A 19,495-nucleotide genomic window follows, 5' to 3' on the forward strand; every position below is an offset into this window, starting at 1 on the left:
TGTATCTGTCTGTGTATCTGTGTATCTGTCTGTGTATCTGTGTATCTCTGTATCTGTCTGTGTATCCGTGTATCTGTCTGTGTATCCATGTATCTGTCTGTGTATCCGTGTATCTGTGTATTTGTCTGTGTATCTATGTATCTGTCTGTGTATCTTTCTCTCTCTCTCATCTATCATTATCTTAAGTAAGGCCTGGCACAAGTGGTTTCCTGTTTCGAGGATTGCCACGGCTCCTGTGTGGAAAAGAGTGGGTTACAGGGGGATGTGCATGGAAGCAGGAGGACCTGCCAGTCTATATACCATCATGGGCAGGTGTCAAATCACATCACGAAGGCTCTCGGGCAGGGTGACCTCCTTTGTTGGTATGGTGTGAGACACAAAGAACATAGACTATTAGAGCCAGAAGGAACCTTGAGAATCAAACATGAAAACCAAAGTCAGAACAGGGAACCAATAGCAGAGGGATCTGAGGGTCCTGACTCCTGCCGGCGGGACTTCTTGGGTCCCCGTGCTCTCACACACTCACACCTGGCTTCCTTCAGAAACACAGACATGTGCTGGTGCTGAAGGCAGACTGTCGGTAGTGAGCTGGCATTGAGGGGAGACCCACGTGAACAGGGGATGCAGACTGGAAAGAGTGGGAGGGGGCAGCTTCCCAGGATGCCTTGTGTGGCAGCTCTGTGAGTGGGGACTGGGGTCTCGGTGCCTGGAGTCACGGAAATGGGGAGCTCTATCACACCAAATTGACCGTTTGGAAAACAGTTACTGTCTTCAGCATATAAACCAAGGACTATGAATAGACGGGCTGCAGGCAGTACCCCGGCTGGCTAGGTCCCTTCAGTTTTCTCTACCTGGCAGCTGGAGCAGCATAGGAAATTTTCCGGGGTGAAATAAGGTGGAGGAACGCAGTTCTGAATCTGGGGAGGGGAAGAACCGAAGCGTGAAGAAGACAGGGTGGGAGAATGATTTTTCTTGGGCATTTTACTGTGTCTCCAGAAGACAGAAGAAGCCGAGTCTGGGCTAGTTCATTACCCCAGGGTCTAGAACAAAGTGTGGCGCACAGGTTAAACTGAACTGGGTTGAACCGCTTTCTGTGGGGCCCTTGATCCTAGAAAGGCAGGCAGCTGGGTCGGCCTGGTGCCGGCGGAAAGCCTTGGGGCAAGCTTAGGTGAGGCTGAAAATTCAGATTCCCTTTTCTCATTCTAAACACCTTGCTTCTAATAATTCAGCCCATTATCAAATTACGCCTTAATCCATATTGATCTTACTGTGGCTAAAAGTTGCAGTACTTTTCACTCTTACATATTACAGGTTGTCTGAACCCAAGTGAAGGACCTTCCAGTATTTCCAAGTGTTTTCCCATAGCATTTCATACTGTCTATTTAGGGGAAATAAGGAGGGAGCACATATGTTTATTGTTCAAAAGATAATTTTGTTTTCTGTGTTTCATCCATAAGCTCCATCATAGTGTGACAGGCATACGCAAGCAGTCATGGCTAATCTTGGTCATAAGACTAGATTTGAGTTTTCAGGCAGAGTCTGTGGAAAGTAAGGGGACAGCCAAGGCAGAACCTTGGGGATCCTTTGAGATTTTATGCTTTTTCAGTTAAGTAAAATTTATGGCCAGCTTTAATGTAAACTTCATTAAGAATACTTTTTTGTTTCAGAAAATCTAAAAAGGGTGCATCTTTTGTCTGTTAAAGTATAACAAACTTTTTAAAAAAAATACAATATCCAATATTGGCAAGAATATTATGAAACAGTATACCTGTTGTATATGGCAAGATCAACTATCAAGTGTTTGGGGAAATAATTTATTAATATTTATCAAGAGCCAAAAAATGACTTACATTTTTTTCTACAGTGATTATAGTTCTGGCATTTATCCTAGGAGAGGAATTTTAAAAGGTAGGAAAAGGGGGTGCCTGGGTGGCTCAATTAAGCGTCTGCCTTTGGCTCAGATCATGATCCCAGGGTCCTGGGACTGAGTACTGCATTGGGCGCCCTGTTCAGCGGGGAGCCTGCTTCTCCCTCTCCCCCTGATCATGCTCCCTCTCTCTCTCTCAAATAAATAAATAAAATCTTTAAAAACATAAACAAATGAAAGGTAGGAAAGGCAGTATGTGTAAAGATATTCTTTGCAGGGTTATTAGTAATAGTGAAAAATTACAGACAACTTAAATATTCACCAGCAGACAAATAACTAGTTAAGTTAATGTATGTTTGTCTGTCATGGAAAATGATTTTGTGTAAATAATACAGAGCAACATGGAAAAATCCTTCTGTTATGTGTGGGGTTAAGTGAAAAAAGAAGCAAGACAAAAAGGCTTGTATACTATAAATACACTCAGTGAAAATTATATATTCAGTGACTGGAATGTGAGATTCAAAAAAAGATACTATATAAGGGTATGATTTTTTTCTTTGTCTTCTAAACATTTATGAATATTATGGTAATGTCTCTCTAAACAGATAACTTCAATATAAGCTAAAGTTTAGCGTTAAGGAACTGAATGGAAAAATTAACACACAAAAACCCTAGCATTGAATTATAAAGTGAGCGTTGAAATGTATCTGCAACTTTCTAATTACAAGACGTGCAGTAAAAAAAAAAAAAAAAATCCTACACGTATTGGGTGGGAACAGGTCAGGAAGGGTGCTAGATCATTTTTTCAAGGGAAGATGCCATTTCTCGGATAAGTTAGGCTCACCCAGGGTCATGTACAATCGGTAGGTGACCACATCCGGGACTAAGCTCCAGGTTCTGGGACGTGCAGACCTTGCAGCTCACGGCACTGCTCTCCGGCTGCAATGGCAGATGGGCACAGCCCGTGTGCAAAGACAAGCACAGTGGCCCACAACCTCCTGGCCCCAAGACCACAAGAGGGGGTGGGAGTGCCCATGAACGCGCACGCTCTCACCTCTGCACCTGCTGCTTGGTAGCCACGGGTCCTGGTCAGCCTCCCTTCAAACTTCAGCACAATCTCCTTCGCTCGCCTGAGAGAAGAAAAACATGACAGTGAGCACAATTTTATCATACCTGCTATCTTGGCAAAACGTGCGGAAGTACGACGGGAGCAGGCGGGCAAAAGGCGGGCGACAAGATGCCGCAGCACGACGTGGCTATGCGGAGAGGCGAATCGTTCCTTTCCTGACCTCCGGTAACCAGAAAGCTCCCTAGAAAATACTTTCTGGAAAAAAAATGCTTAAGTGGATAAATTCTTAGAAAATGATGAATCAATGACAAAATGAGTTGCAATGAATTCCTAAAGCCCTTCCCTGATTGTTGTCTGGGAATTGATCATGAGCAGGTGGCGGGGGGAGTCCTGGCAGCGGGCACTAGGGGGTCTCACCCTTCCCCTTAACCTCAGCAGCCTTCCTCCTGCAGCGTCAGAGAAAGTCAGACCTAGCCTCGGAGAGCCTGCCTCGAGGAAAGAGCAGTATCCACGTAGCCACAAAGAATCTGATTCAGACTACACCAACTGCTGACACGCTAACTGACCACTTTGGTGAGCTGACCTGATGTCTCCACCTAAATGATTAATCCTTGAAATGCACTGAATTCATTGGGATAGATGGTTAAATCCACACCTACAGGAACAGCAGGATTCGACAATTAATATTAGCACCAGTGGGACAGACAGCCGTCGAGGACACTTAGAGGTGAATGTCACCTTCAAGGTGACCGCATCTGACGCTGCGTTGATGAGACCCTCGTTATCCATGGCCAGCCCCCCTCCCCTTGATTATGCTCGGTGCTGAAGGGCTTGGTTCTTTGGAGTCCCTCGATCTCCAGTCTGCCCCGTTCGCTGCCGGGGCGTCTTGCGTGTACATCCCAGTAGTCTTTTAGCAACACGCACTGCTGCTGAGTCTTTCCCTGAGAGATGCCGGAACTGGCTGACTCCCTTTCCCAACGAGGGAAACGTGAGCTAATCAGAGTGTTTGCTGGGTTTTGGAGCGCTGTGCCCTCCTTGCCATCATCCCAGCTCCCGGGCCCCGCCCATGCCCTGGCTTCATTCCGGTCAGAACCACAAATGCAGGCAGGGGTGAGGGTTGATGCCCTACCCTGCCCAGCATCTAAAAGACAGAGGCCTATACACGTGAAATCACTTGTTCCATCTCATGGTTTATAGTTTTCTTCCGGCAAACATTATCTGCATGCTGACTTGGGTCAAGCAGAGCAAGACACAAGGTACATAAGACAGAGTCATGGCACTAGGAGAGCCCTCGCTAACAGGGCGAAGGAGTCCTGGGGCCACAGTAACTGGGAGAGAGTGGTGGCGGTTAAGAGTATGCGAGAGGGCGGGGCTGGACCTGGGGGACCAGGGAGAACCCACGTCACCTGGGCCTCCTCACAGACCCATGCTGACTCAAGGGCACCGTCCACTTGCTCCCCACAAGGGACATGGGTCTGCACCGCGCCCTCCCAGACAGGTGGTTGTTGCTCCAGACTCAGCGAGGGCTCCCCGCTTTTCTCTGCGTCCGCCCCCTCCCTGGCTCCCCACGCGGTCAGGCTTTAGTGGTCTCTGTGCTTTCCAGACGCCTCAGCAGGTCCAATGAGTGAGGCATGGCTCTAGCAGCTCCTCAAGGTGACAAGGGAGGAGACGTGGGGGCCAGGGGATGATAAATGGAGGTGCTCAGAGGACGAGCCACCTCTGAGAGCCTGACCGCTGGCCAGGGCAACCAGTGGGGCGCTGATGGTCCCCGGGCTGAGCCCCTGGCCAGGCGTCAGTGTGGAAGGCCTGGTTTACCTTTTTGTTTGTTTGTTTTTAAAGATTTTATTAATTTATTTGACAGACAGAGACACAGCAAGAGAGGGAACATAAGCAGGGGGAGTGGGGGAGGGAGAAGCAGGCTTCCCACTGAGCGGGGAGCCCGATGTGGGACTCGACCCCAGGACCCGGAGATCATGACCTGAGCCGAAGGCAGACGCTTAATGCCTGAGCCACCCAGGCACCCCAGGTTTGCCCTTTTGATAGAAAAGTTATCATTTGCTGTGCTCTGCCTACAGGTCGAAAAGACTCAGTCTCTTACTGATAATGAATGATCATTAATTACTAATTAGTAATTACTAATTACTCCTTCTAAGCCTCAATAAGCAATCAGCAGGAGCATTTCTGCACCATTTTTTAAAAAAATTCCGATACAGCACATGACTTTTTGTTTTAGGATAAATTTCCGCAATGATTCCTTTGGCGGAGTTCCTCTGTTTCAATAGAACATTGGGGTCAGGGTCAGAGAGCCTGGGTTTAAAGCTCAGGGCCGGCTCCCGGGGGCTGTGCATCCTGGGGTAAGCCACTTCACATCTCTGAGTATCAGTCTTCTATCTGAAACTGCCATCCTCACTCAAGGGAACAGATGTGGGGGGAGCCGATACTAGACATGGAGGATTCAGCCAGAAACCCGCTGAGACTACAAACGACAGGCGCCCTCAGCCATCTGCCAAGCCACGCAAGGACCAGCCGGCTGCCTCTTGGGCCAGCCTGGAAGAGAATGCCTGCATGGGGGAAGCTGACAAAGCCGCAATTTGATGGGAGAGAAATGCAAAGCCTGATGGCTGACCTGGGGAGGAGGGGCTGTGTGCTTGGCATCCAGAAAGTGGCACTAACAAGGTTCTGATCCTGTCCATGCCGGGTGCCCAGTGATCCGGGCTGCTGTCTGTTTCTGCACTTGACAGGTCAGAGTAGTTCGGTGAGACCATTCAATTAACTCCCTCTGCTGTGACCCCAGGCATCAGCATCATCCATCAGGACTCACTGGCGGGGGCGTGACTACCGCGTATCAAAGACGGCGCGAAGTCCCGTTTAACCCTGGGACTCTCCGTGGGTCTCCGACTTCAGTAGGCGGAAGAATCCACCTGAATGCATGTTAAAGATACTGCCCCCCTCAATACTTTCTGATTCAGCAGCTCTAAGGGCAATCAGGGATTCTGAATCTTTAACAAACACCTGCTTGCTTAGCGCGGCACAGTTTTGGAAGCAGGAGGCAGGTGCCATTCTGCACCATCACCTCAGCTTTAAAGAGAAAGAAAAGCGGCCGAGAAATTAAGAGAGCTACCCAACACTGCATGGCTAAGGATTGGGAGGCAGTATTCGAATTCAGGCAGCCCGTCTGCAACTCTTTAGCTGTTCCCTGTTATCTAAACAGGTTGTCCAGTGCGACTCTTAGTATCATCGTTATCTGGTTTGCCATGGAATCTGGTTTCCCCCCAGAGGGAGTAATAGCCCAGCGGGTGAAATTACCATCTGCTTTCATTCCGGCTTATAGACTTGTCTCCGGGGAGTTTGGTTATTTTGTTCACCTCTAGACACAATGCTAAAATCTAATGCTTGAAAAGGGAGGTAGAAAACCACAAACACCAACACACACACACACACACACTCCCAACCCAGACACACACACACAGACACTCACAGAGATACTGGCCACCTTGAGGCCCTTGTGACTTCTCTGAGTCAGATCAAGAGTGCCCGCCCGCCACTCTCACGTGGGTCTTTGTGCTCATTTTCTTGGGCAGGACAGGGCGATTTCATGGAAAGCGTATTTGCAATAATCAATAATGGCTGCCAAAGCCCTTACCTCAGTGCTCCCAGCTTCTGTCCCATGGTCCAGGGTCTGCAGCGAATGTTTGCCATGAGATCTTTCTGGAACTGTATATTCTGGAAGATTTGTTCTGGATCATTGCTGTCCCCTGTCTCATCAGCATTAAAGCTGTCGTCCAAGTTGCTGAATGGAGTGGGGCATTAAGGAGGAAATCTGATTAGTAGAATTGCTTCCAGCGGGGCACATTCAGCATCTCGTTGCCCCAGGGTCATCTGTCTGAAGTTTGTATGAGAGAATGGGGCAGTCTTGGACAACCCCTGAAGCACATTCACTGGCATCTGTCACTTTGGTTGGTCAGTGAAAGAAAATGGTTTGTCTGGATGAAAGGTTTTAGCAGAAGGCGTCATAGAAGGAGACAAGAGGGTGCTTACGAACAATTCCTGAATAGCAGCATCTTTGGTGCCCAAACAATTTCTATTTCAGGCTGATTGAAATAATCAGCTCATTTCAGAGACAGGGCTCCTCCTTGGCCCCCAGCTCTGTAGGCAAAATAAAGAAAAGCCAAACGCTGTCGTCCAGAGACCCCTCCCTGCATGCCCACTTCCGTCCTTGAAAACTGAGATTGTGCAGGCAGAACGGGCAGCAACGTCTAGAAACAAGAATGTAGCCGAGCAGATTTCCGCGTGCAGACATTACAGGGAAAGAGTTACTGTGTAGGAGAACTGGTTTTCCACATGTAGCAACATTTATTCCCAATAACAATTAATATGCTAATCTTAATGCAACTTTTCAGGAGGAGATGATGAGTATTCTGCTATTTGATCAATGATGCCCTTAAAAGTAAGAGGAAATAATTCCTTTGCTTTTCCCGGATTCAGACGGTTTTTACTTACTCATAAGAGAATTTTCTCCAATTTCTCCAAGTTAATGGAGGTTTTAATATACCTTTATAAACATCTAACAGATTCGAACAGCACTCCCCCACTTGTTCTTAGCCCAAAGCCCTTTCCAACAGACACCTTATTTATTATGAGAGATGAATCATCTGCTCTCTCTTGACATTGCTGATTGAATCAACAGAGAGAAAACAGAGAAGGCATGCCTGTGGGTTTGGCCAGGTTGGGGTACCTTGGATTTGGGTCCCCTGGTCAATAAGCAGGTGGCCAGCCCCACTGTACAAAAGCCCAGAGAAAGGAGTTTCTGAGTTCATTCTGAAGGAGAGGGGAACGGGATGGGGACTCTGTCCTCTGGTCAGATGCAGGCAAGGCTCTGGGGTGACTTGGGCTCCATTCCTCCACTGTCCGGCCGACGGGGGTGGGGGGCGACTCACCTGAGCAGCAGGGACTCCTGGTAGAAGTAGTGCTGGCTGGTATTTCTCCGGATGCTTCGGTAGCGCTGGCATGCCTTTGAGGGTTTCATGGGGGCTGACCTGCTGCCAGTGACCTCTAGGGGCCGGCAGGGTCCCAGGAGGCCGGCCGCTGGGGTCTGCTCCAGCTGAGGCTTCTGCAGGGGAGCTGCTAGTCGCCGTGCTCGCTGGTTCTCAGGAGCAAGAGTGCGCGTCGGCAGCTGGTCCTTGACGAGGACTCCAGTTGTGCATAATGTAATGCTGAGGTGGCCGCGGCAGCCGCGATTGGTTGAGATTGGTTGGAGTCTGGGCAGACAAAGGCGGGAGGCTTGGCCAGGCTGAAGCAGGGATCGCTAGGTGCTGCCCAGAGCCTCACATCTGTGACCCCTCGCACCCAGACAGGGCTCTGCGGTTTGCAAAGCGCTTTACATCCGTTCCTGTGACTGGTGTTGACAAAATAGAGCGCAGGGCACAGGTTTTTTTTTTTTTTTTTTTTTTTTTTTCTCATTTTTACCTCTCAAGAAAGAGGCTTGGAGTAAGAATCTTGCCTGTGTTCGAACGGCAGAGTCCAGGAGAGGAAGTCATAACGTCTTACATGTTTTTCAAATTTTTTTCTCAGCTTTCTTTTTCCACTTGGAGAGAAGTCAAATCCCCAGAAATGATGCACCACAAATATTGCAAACCCCCAGACTGGATCCTCTAGTCGCTGACATTTTGCCCCTTCTGCTTTATTGCTATCTATTTACTTTTCCCCCAACATCATTTACAAGTATGTTTCAGAAATAATGGCACGTCTCCCCGAAAGATTTCAGTGTGATATCAATAATAATCAAATTGACATTTTCTTATATTTTACATTTTCTAAGTGTGGCCCCATTGATCAGCAGGATAATCCTATGAGGAACAGGGTGAAGAGATTTTAAGAGGCCCGCTGGAGTTTCTTAATGAGAAGGCAAGAACTGGAGAGAGTAGATGCTCACACAGGTATCCTGAAAACAAATCACCTGTTGCTGTAAGATGGAGTACTCCCGCGCAGGCCGGTCCCTGGGGACACATCGGCCGCTGCTCCAACCCTTTCCTAGGTAGAAAGCTACCCAGTCCCCTTGTCACCTGCACGTTTCCCTCTCTAGTCATTCACTGGGGTTTTCCACCGAAGAATTTATCCCCAAATCCAGGACTTTCCCACAGTTTCATGATATAAAACCCTATTTTCTGCTTAAACACACAAAATGGTCTGTTTGCAGTTTGTACTCACTGAACAGGAAGGTGCGGGGCTGAAACAGAAAGGTCTCTTTCCGTTGAGCTCTCCACCTGGTGCACTAGCGTCATGTGGGCGAAGAAACGAGTGGGTGGGCAGAAAATCCATCAGCAGCTCTAGGTATGGGGTTGGGGCACGGGCTGCCTTCTCCTATGTATGCATTCCTCCCCTGACTCATTAGCAAATTAATTAGGTAGCTTTTCGGTCTGCCCCACACTGGGCGGCCAAAGGCAAGCCAGAGCCCTAGCCCAGGGTCCTGAGGTTCACGGACTCTTGGACAGGTGTTCGGACTTCGAGCTCCAGGCAGGGGAATGAAGAAGAGGCCAGCGCCAGAGCTGGCCCCCGGGACCTGTGAGACCAGATCACCTGTCTGCCAATTTGCCCAAGGCCATGGGGCCTCATGCTCTGTCTCGTAACACTACATAAAATCTCTGCTTGTCAGACAGACAAAATCGTGCCCAGAAGAGGATTATTTCTACCCACCCCCCCCTTTTTTGCATTCTTTTAGAGATCTTTACCTATAGGGATTATTTCTGAGCATTTCAAAGATTTTTTTTTCATCCTACTTTTTCTGAAAGCCCCTCTGTATTAACATTTTGAGCATTTTTGTCTCTTCTTTGCCTATGTATGCTTATATATGTGTGTATATATATGTATATGTATATGTATATGTATATGTATATGTATATGTATATGTGTGCATATATATGTATTTTAAGATTTTATTTATTTATTTGACAGAGAAAGAGAGTGAGCACAAGCAGGGGGAGTGGCAGGCTCCACACTGAGCAGGGAGCCTGATTCGGGACTCGATCCCAGGACCCTGAGATCATAACTTGAGCCGAAAGCAGACGCTTAACCAACGCCCTGACTATTTGTATATTTTTCAGTTTTACTGTATATGTGCATCTCTCACCTTTCCATCAGTCTTATACCTAAAGAAATTTCCATGTTATTTTTCAATTTTTTGTGAACATGTTTCACCAATATTTAGTGGAATATTCTATCTAGAACATGAAATACTCAAATTTTGCCCCATTTCTCACACATCTATGCTATCCCTCCACGTGCATTTTTTTTTTTTTTTTTGCCACTGATGATTTTTGGGCTCTTAGCATCATTTCTTTAGAATTAGTTTTCCAGAAGTAAAATGACTGGATCAAAGGGAATATCATAAAAAATTCAGTTATGTTGTCAAATGGAAATTGCTCTCTTTACATGTGTGTGGATTTAATGGTTTATTATTACTATTACTGTTACCGGTAAAAATGAGTTTTTAATGTGGTCAGATTTGCCTGTGGTCTCTCTCTGGTTTCCCTGGTCTGATTTTTAAAAAATTCCCTTTGAAGTCCACCTGCCATCCATCCTGGCTATGAGTTCCAGGAAAGGTTGTTACTGTTGTTCCTCGCGCCCAGCAGCCCAGCACTTGGGACCCTGATTCTCTTCCCCACGGCTCCCTAGGGCCCCGGGGGCCAGGCAGAGCGAGCACAGACAGGGGATGCCGCTCCCAGAATGCAAGGGGATCAATTACCCTGCGTGCGTTGCACATCCTCCAACAATTTAATTAGAGGCTTTAGGTGCTCTGGATGATGTTAGATTAGGCCAGCCTGTGTCTACAGACAAAATGACTACAAGTCCCTCAAATGCTCACAACTGAAGCACTTAAAAAAACCAGAAAGGGATCCAGTGTCAAAATGAGCTAAAAAACCATTATTTCCTAGACCAACTGCTTACAGGGTCTGTGTGGGGACAGAAGGAAGGTAATGAAGGGGAAGGGAGACATGGAGCCATCGAAGATCTATTTGTAGAACCTACAAATCTTTTTCATAAAAAAAAAAAAACCCCAAACCATTTTGTTATGCATCCCCGGAGGTCTTAATAGAACTCATCAGATGGCTTAGCTTACAGGAACAAAAACATTCATAACCTATGTCATCAATTAAATAATATTTCCGCCCGCTAAGGGAATTCGATTCTGAGACAGTAACGCCCCTGAGCACATCTCAGAGTGTAAGGTAGGAGTCCCATGGGCACTGCTAGCTTCCCTTTACAACAGCATCAAGTTCTCATCTTTGCATTTTACAAGAGACACTTTTCCATTTCTGAGGCATGCGGACATGCCCAGGATATTGCTTCAGTGACTCAAAAGCCTTGTGTTTGAAGTTGAGAACTACGTTTTGGGTCTGGAAGAGGTGATTCGGGGGGAGGTTCAGTAAATGATTATTTCCAATTTTCTGAATAACAACTGAATTTGTCGAGACATGAGAGCCAATGGTTTTGTTGGTGGTGAATTCCTCGTGAACTCATCAGCTGCAAATAAGTTTGAAACTGAGCAGACACCCTGAGAGGTCCACCTGGGGTCACATGACGCATGGTGACTGATGTAGCCGGTGAGAGATTCCTTATGGGGCCAGGCGGGCAGGCTGGGCCTTGGCCTCCGTGGCCCCCGCAGTGAGTGAAGACAGACTGTCACCGCCCCATAGAATCTCTGCAGACGAGGAGCTGACCACCAGATGGGTTGCAGTTAAGACACAGGTTCTAAAGCCACCTTGCCTTGCTCTGCTGTCATGCTTTCTCAAGGAAAGAAATGCTTTTGTATAGAGGACTATATCTAAACGCATGCCCCGTCTTTGGAAATGAAAAAGAGAATCGAACTTGCTCAAATCGGGATAAAGGCAAGCAGTTGAGTTCCTTGTCAAGCAACCACTTAAAAGTTGGCTGCGATTTTTCTTTAATGACTTTTAGATTGTATGCGCCCAAATATTTGGGGAAGTGTCGAAAGCACAGCCGATGCTGTCTCTGGGGACGGGCAGCCTCCTGGCAGCTTTCCCTCCAGGTCCCTGTGGAGACGGGGCGGGGGGAGCACACAGAAGACAGCAACCCAAAGAACATCTGTGCACTGGCCACGCCAGCAGAGCAGAGCAGGTCCAAGCCAGACTATCTTTACCATATGTGGACCCACCACCCAACCATGAGGTGTACCGGGTTCCTGCCTCAGTCTAAGTGTGGTATCTTTAAATCCTCTCTTATCAAGATGCTCTTCATTTTCTTTCCTTCAATTCCACAGACAGACATCCCTTTTCATCTTGTTTTGACATAGCATTTCCTGTTTTATAATGACCTTGTAAAGTCCTTTCCCTTAAAGGGCAACGCAATTTCTCCCTTAACATTTACTTTACTTTCCCCAAGCAAGAAATTAATTAAAAAATTAAAAGCCCTCCTTCTGCCCAGTTTTTCTTCTCGAACTCTGTCTCCTTCTTTGCGGTTAGAGCAAATTTTCGTAGGTCTGCCTACGTCTCTGTTGATTTTTAAATGAGGAGCGTTCAATTTTGCCTTGTGTGTGCCCAGAAATAGTGTTCACGTGTGAATTCTATTCTCATCTTAAATACTGTACACACGAAGGCCGTGAGGGTCTTCCTTACAAATCAGGGATTTTACACTTTTGCACAAAAGCTAAAAAAAAAAATGGTTTACATATTACATCTTTCTCTAAGAAAGACAGAATTTACTCTAACTTGTGTGAATAGTAAAAACTGAGTCTATCACTTGTTCCGTTTCTCCTAAGAATCTAACTCATCTACCAAGATCATTTGCAACGACCTTGGGGTCGAATGGTCCAGTCATTAAACACAGCGCCACTGCTGGATGGCTGGGTTACCTTGGAGCAATCGAGGACTGTCGGTGAGCCTTTATGTCCCCACCTGTAGGCCCGAAGTAACGTGGATGCTCTTGCGTACGATGGGCCTAGCCCAGTGTCTGGAGCGCAGTCAGAGCCCCAAACTAACAGGTATGTTTTATTGTTATGTCTATAATCATATTATTATTTCAATCCCACTATGAAAGCATGGCTGGAAAGGTTTGAACTCATTTTATATGAACCGTTGTTAAGACCATCATAACACTATCATCAACCTTATTTTAACTTCAGCATGAAAGCTGATTAGAACGGTTTTGAAATTATTTATTTCATGACAACTGATCTGATTCATGTAAAGAATTTGCAAAGAAAGTATATTGCAAAGCTACTTATTAATTACATGATAGACATGCTCTGTGTGCACTTTAATATAGCTATTTTTACTAATGAAACTTTAAAATATGCCTTCCTCCTTCTAAGAAGCAGACGCATCTTACAAACAAGCCTGAGCAGGGGCCGATTACCTATGCAGAATCTCAGTGGATGTCCACATTCACTGCGGTCGGCTGTGGGTGAGGGAAGAAGCCTGCCAAGGCCCAGAGATGCAGAGATTCCTTCCCAGAGCTCACGGGGAAACAGGCTGACAGTTGAATGAGCCGGGACCATGAAACTGAGCATGTGGTCCCAGCCCGACAGCAGGAAGATGAGAATTCGGTTAAGTGGTATATTTCTTGAAGTTACAAAAGCAAGACAGACCATCACTAATTATGATAGGGTCTTATTAAATTTCTACGCTGCTAATCTGGAACCTATGACTTGGCACAGGGGAAGGAGACTATAAATGTGCAATCAGATGCTGTCACTTGGAGAGTTTATGTGAGCCGCACGGTCAGGTGATACAGGCCTATCATTGATTTAAATTGATTGTATTTTAATTCTGTGCCCGGAGACTTAAGCCCCCATGCCATCTGCTTGAATGCGGTTGTGATTCACTTTCAAGGTAACGCTCAGGGAGAAGGAATAACTCCCAAGTGCCAGGAAGCCACTTGGGTGGTGGCAAAGCGGAGGGAGAAGGTTCAGGAGGGAGGGCTCAGGTCAGGAAGTAGCAGGACTGATTTGCAGAAGGGCCTCTGTCTGTCCAGCATGCATCAGTCCCGGGAAGACAAACACAGTCGGGGCGGGGAGCTGCATAGAGTGACTGAGAACGGCACCGTGGTGGGGAGCATCTGAGAACGACCCACTCCAAAGAATGGCACTGGACATTTGTCTGGTGGGGGCAGTTGGAAACAGAGAGCCACTACGGGCCTCCCGGGGACCCTGCAAACATCACCTGCCTAGTGACTTCACTCAGCCACCCTTCAGCTCGGCCGAGAAGAGAGAGGGCTGCCTGCTTTTTCTTGTTGGTTTAACCATACGATACACCATCCTGTAAACAAATTAATTTCCTCCGGGACTTCTGAAAGCATCCTAACTACATTATCATTTTTCTGCATAAAGGAAGCTTAGCAAGAGAACAATTATGGAATGGACTTTAAATGATCTCCAAATGGTCATAAAGTGGAGACAGCCATCCACAGAGATGGGAGGAAAACACCAACAAAGTTTTGCTGGCTAAAATCTAGGGTGGTTTATTCTGAAAGCTCTGTTGACCGTTTCCTGTTCTGTCTCTCTTCTGCCAGAAATCCTTTGGCATCCTCATTTAAACTTGTTCTAGCCCCCTCCTGTTGTCCATAGCCTTTCTGCTCTGTCCCCTCCAATCCAAATGTCAAGGCCGAAATAGATTTCCCAGCTTGACCTCTTCTGGAATGAGCTGACACGGTGGCGCCAGGGAGTATGAACAAATGTGCCAGAAAGGTACGGAATGAATTAGCACATTCATTTAAGGCTGGCTTGTGCCTGGTGCTGTGCACTTCCTTGGGGATGAAATGAAAGGAAAAAAAATACACAACCCTTTTTTTAATTAAAGCAACGTGCTGCCTAGCAGCGTGACAAGTAGACAAGGCAGGAGTTTCAGGGCACAAGGTAACAGGCGTGCTATGTAGGGAGGAAACATTTTCCTCCGCCCAATTTGGGTCTTCGGCTCAGCTTAAGAACTCTGCTGATAATAAACAGGTTAACAGGAGGAAAGCCTATACCTCTTACTGAATTTTTATATGCACATAAGAGTCTTCACAGGAGAATGAACAGCTGAAGAAGTGATCAGAGAAGGAAGCTTTTATACCTTTTAGTAAAAAAAAAAAGCAATAAATTTGTGTAGAATTGATAAGACAAAGGGATTTGGGCTATGGGTCATAAATGGTGAAGAAGCAACAATGTTTGTTGTCTTACTTGGGGACAAAGAGGGGCAGAATGTCCTTCTTGCACCTGCTGTTTCTCAAGTACCTGTAGTTCAAAATAATCTATATGCCAATGTGGCATATCTCAGAGTGACAGATTCTGAACCCCGTCAGCTAGGTGGATGCTTGGAGCTATAGAAGTGTAGAAGACAGGAAAGGAGTATTGCCTTGTTTGGGCCCTGGAAGGTAAATCCCTATTCTGAAGGCACGGTGGAGGCTGGGTGAGGGGCGCAGATAAGCCATTCAAGACAGAAAGTGCCTTTGGGAGGGGGCGGAGCAAGATGGCGGAGGAGCAGGAGACCTAGATTTCGTCTGGTCTCAGGAATTCAGCTGGATAGGGATCAAACCATTCTGAACACCTACGAACTCAACAGGAGATCGAAGAGGAGAGTAGCAACAACTCTCTGAACAGAGAAGCGACCACTTACTGGAAGGTAGGACGTGCGGAGAAGTGAATCCGAGGCGATATTCGGGAGGATAGACGGCGGGGGAGGGGGCCTCCGCCGGCCGCTTCTGGCAAGTGCTAGAGCCGCGGAGCACAAAATCGGACCTGTTAGAAGTCGGCTCCGCGGAGGGACGTCGCTGCAGTGGCTAAGCGGGGGGTGGAATCCTCCCGGGACAGCGTGGTCTCAGGACCCTCGGGGTCACAGAAAGACCGGGGGAGCCTGAGTGCGGCAGAGCTCCCGGGTATCGGAGCGGGGAAGCCGGCTGCAGAGATGGAGCCGAGGTGCGGGCTCTCAGCTCGGGGTGGCCATAAACTGTGATCTGCGGCCCAGTCGGGCCACTGCTCCTCCAGCAGGGACCCAACAGACGGCAGAGCCGGGGAGACTCCCCTTCCTCCCCCAGGAGGAGCGGCGCGGGAACGCACCGCAGGGATCTGCTGGGTTTGGAGACTCCACACGGGGTCGGGTGCCAGAGATAGAAACGCTCGGTCACAGGCCGGGTGAGCGCGGAGTGCGGCCGGAGACCGGGGAAACAGGAGTGACTGCTTTTCTCCGGGGGCACACTGAGGAGCGGGGCCCCGAGTTCTCAGCTCCTCCGGGTGGAGATTGGGAGGCCACCATTTTCGCCCGGGTCCTCCAAAGCTGTACCGAGAGCTTGCAGGGAACAAAAGCTCCGGAGAGCAAACCCGAGCAGCTTGCTTAGCCCGCGGGGCAATTCCGCCTCCGGCAAAGACATTTGGAAACCACAGCAACAGGCCCCTCCCCCAGAAGATCAGCACGAACAGCCAGCAAGCCAAGACCAAGTTTACCGATCAAGGAGAACGGGAGAACTCCAGCGCTAGGGGAATACTGCACATAGAATTCATGGCTTTTTTTTTTTACCATGATTCATTAGTTCGTCAAAGTTAATTTTTGTTAACTGTTTTTTTTTTTATTTTTCTTTTTCCCTTTTTCAACCAACATCTTATCAATCCCTTTTTTAAAAAAAAAACATTTTTTATTTTTCATTTTTAGAGTCATATTTTATCCCTTCATAGTAGTTACCCTTATTTTTGGCATATATATATAAGTTGTTCTCTCTTTAAAATTTTGAGATACAGTTTCTTCTAACAGATCAAAATATACCCTAAATCACTAGTGTATGGCTTTGTTCTAGTCTCCTGCCTGATCACATTCTCTCCCTTTTTCCTTTTTTTTCTTAAATCTTCTTTCTTTTTTCAAACAACTTCTTATCTTATCAAGTCCTTTTATAAAATCTTTTATAATTTTCATCTTTACAGTCATCTTCCATCCCTTCATTGTATCAACCCTTATTTTGTACATATATGTCTTTCTTCCTTTAAAATTTTAGGAGGCACTTTTTTCTAACAGACCAAAATACGCCCAAAATCTAGTGTGTGGCACTGATCTATGCACTAGCCTGATCATATTTGATAATATTCTGCTTTTTTTGTATGGTTCAGTTTTTGTTTTTATCTTTTTTTTCTTTTTTTTTCTCTTTCTTTTTTCTTTCTTTCCCTTTCTTTTCCCCTGGTTTCAGGTCTTTTCTGATTTGTATAGAGTATATTTGCTGGGGATGTTGTAAACCTGTTAGCATTTTGTTCTCTCATTCATCTATTCTCCTCTGGACAAAATGACAAGACGAAAAAAATCACCTCAGCAAAAAGAACAAGAGGTAGTACCGTCAGCCAGGGACCTACTCAATATGGATATTACTACGATGTCGGACCTAGAGTTCAGAATCATGACTTTAAAGATACTAGCTGGGCTTGAAAAAAGCATGGAAGTTATTAGAGAAACCCTTTCTGGAGAAATAAAAGAACTAAAATCTAACCAAGTCGAAATCAAAAAGGCTATTGATGAGGTGCAATCAAAAATGGGGGCACTAAATGCTAGGATAAATGAGGCAGAAGAGAGAATCAGTGATGTAGAAGACCAAATGATGGAAAATAAAGAGGCTGAGAAAAAGAGAGAGAAACAACTACAGGATCACGAGGGCAGAATTCGAGAGATAAGTAATACGATAAGACGAAACAACATTAGAATAATTGGGATCCCAGAAGAAGAAGAAGAGAGAGAGAGGGGCAGAAGGTATATTGGAGCAAATAATAGCAGAGAACTTCCCTAATGTGAGGAAGGAAACAGGCATCAAAATCCAGGAGGCACAGAGAACCCCTCTCAAAATCAATAAAAATAGGTCAACACCCGGACATCTAATAGTAAAACTTACGAGTCTCAGAGACAAAGAGAAAATCCTGAAAGCAGCTCGGGAGAAGATATATGTAACCTACAATGGTAGAAACATTAGATTGGCAACAGACCTATCCACAGAGACCTGGCAGGCCAGAAAGGACTGGCAAGATATCTTCAGAGCACTAAACGAGAAAAATATGCAGCCAAGAATACTATATCCAGCTAAGCTGTCATTGAAAATTGAAGGAGAGATAAAAAGCTTCCAGAACAAACAAAAACTAAAGGAATGTGCAAACACGAAACCAGCCCTCCAAGAAATATTGAAAGGGGTCCTCTAAACAAAGAGAGAGCCTAAAAGCAGCAAAGATCAGAAAGGAACACAGACAACATACAGTTAACAGTCACCTTACAGGCAATACAATGGCACTAAATTCATACCTTTCAATAGTTACCCTGAATGTAAATGGGCTCAGTGCCCCAATCAAAAGACACAGGCTATCAGATTGGATTAAAAAACAAGACCCATCGATATGCTGTCTGCAAGAGACGCGTTTTAGACCCAAAGACACCCCCAGATTGAAAGTGAGGGGGTGGAAAACCATTTACCATGCTAATGGACACCAAAAGAAAGCTGGGGTGGCAATCCTTATATCATACAAACTAGATTTTAAAACAAAGTCTGTAATAAGAGATGAGGAAGGACACTATATCCTACTTAAAGGGTCTATCCAACAAGAAGATCTAACAATTGTAATTATCTATGCCCCGAACATGGGAGCAGCCAATTATATAAGGCAGTTAATAACAAAAGCAAAGAAACACATTGACAACAATACAATAATAGTGGGGGAATTTAACACCCCCCTGACTGAAATGGACAGATCATCTAAGCAAAAGATCAACAAGGAAATAAAGACTTTAAATGACAGACGGGACCAAATGGACTTCACAGACATATTCAGAACATTCCATCCCAAAGCAACGGAATACACATTCTTCTCTAGTGCCCATGGAACATTCTCCAGAATTGATCACATCCTAGGTCACAAATCAGGTCTCAACCGGTACCAAAAGATTGGGATCATTCCGGGCATATTTTCAGACCACCATGCTTTGAAACTAGAACTCAATCACAAGAAGAAAGTCGGAAAGAACTCAAATCCATGGAGGCTAAAGAGCATCCTACGAAAGAATGAATGGGTCAACCAGGAAATTAAAGAAGAACTAAAACAATTCATGGAAACCCATGAAAATGAAAACATAACTGTTCAAAATCTTTGGGATACAGCAAAGGCAGTCCTGAGAGGAAAGTATATAGCAATACAAGCCTTTCTCAAGAAACAAGAAAGGTCTCAAATACACAACCTAGGGCGCCTGGGTGGCTCAGTTGGTTAAGCGACTGCCTTCAGCTCAGGTCATGATCCTGGAGTCCCGGGATCGAGTCCCGCATCAGGCTCCCTGCTCGGCAGGGAGTCTGCTTCTCCCTCTGACCCTCTCTTGGATCTCGTGCTCTCTCTCTCTCTATCTCATTCTCTCTCTCAAATAAATAAATAAAATCTTTAAAAAAAAATACACAACCTAGCCCTACACCCGAAGGAGCTGGAGAAAGAACAGCAAATAAAGCCTAAACCCAGCAGGAGAAGAGAAATCATAAAGATCAGAGCAGAAATCAATGAACTAGAAACCAAAAGAACAGTAGAACAGATCAACGAAACTAGGAGCTGGTTCTTTGAAAGAATT

General features: G+C 46.2%; 1 protein-coding gene across 1 annotated transcript in view; it reads right to left on the reverse strand.

The window, feature by feature from the left end:
• TMC3 (transmembrane channel like 3) overlaps nt 1-7,962 on the reverse strand; it is a 34,063-nt gene extending 26,101 nt beyond the window's left edge. Inside the window, exons 1-3 of the mRNA XM_025893166.2 lie at nt 7,874-7,962; nt 6,580-6,726; nt 2,922-2,997 (exon numbers count right to left, since the gene is read on the reverse strand). Of these exons, the coding sequence (XP_025748951.1) occupies nt 2,922-2,997; nt 6,580-6,726; nt 7,874-7,962 (312 nt within the window). The remainder of the gene's footprint in view (nt 1-2,921; nt 2,998-6,579; nt 6,727-7,873) is intronic.
• Nucleotides 7,963-19,495: the final 11,533 nt, after the last annotated feature.

The sequence above is a fragment of the Callorhinus ursinus genome, unplaced genomic scaffold (genome assembly GCF_003265705.2).
Source record: "Callorhinus ursinus isolate GAN/ISIS: 27379988/994484 unplaced genomic scaffold, GSC_fseal_2.0 scaffold45, whole genome shotgun sequence".
In the NCBI taxonomy this organism is placed as follows: domain Eukaryota; kingdom Metazoa; phylum Chordata; class Mammalia; order Carnivora; family Otariidae; genus Callorhinus; species Callorhinus ursinus.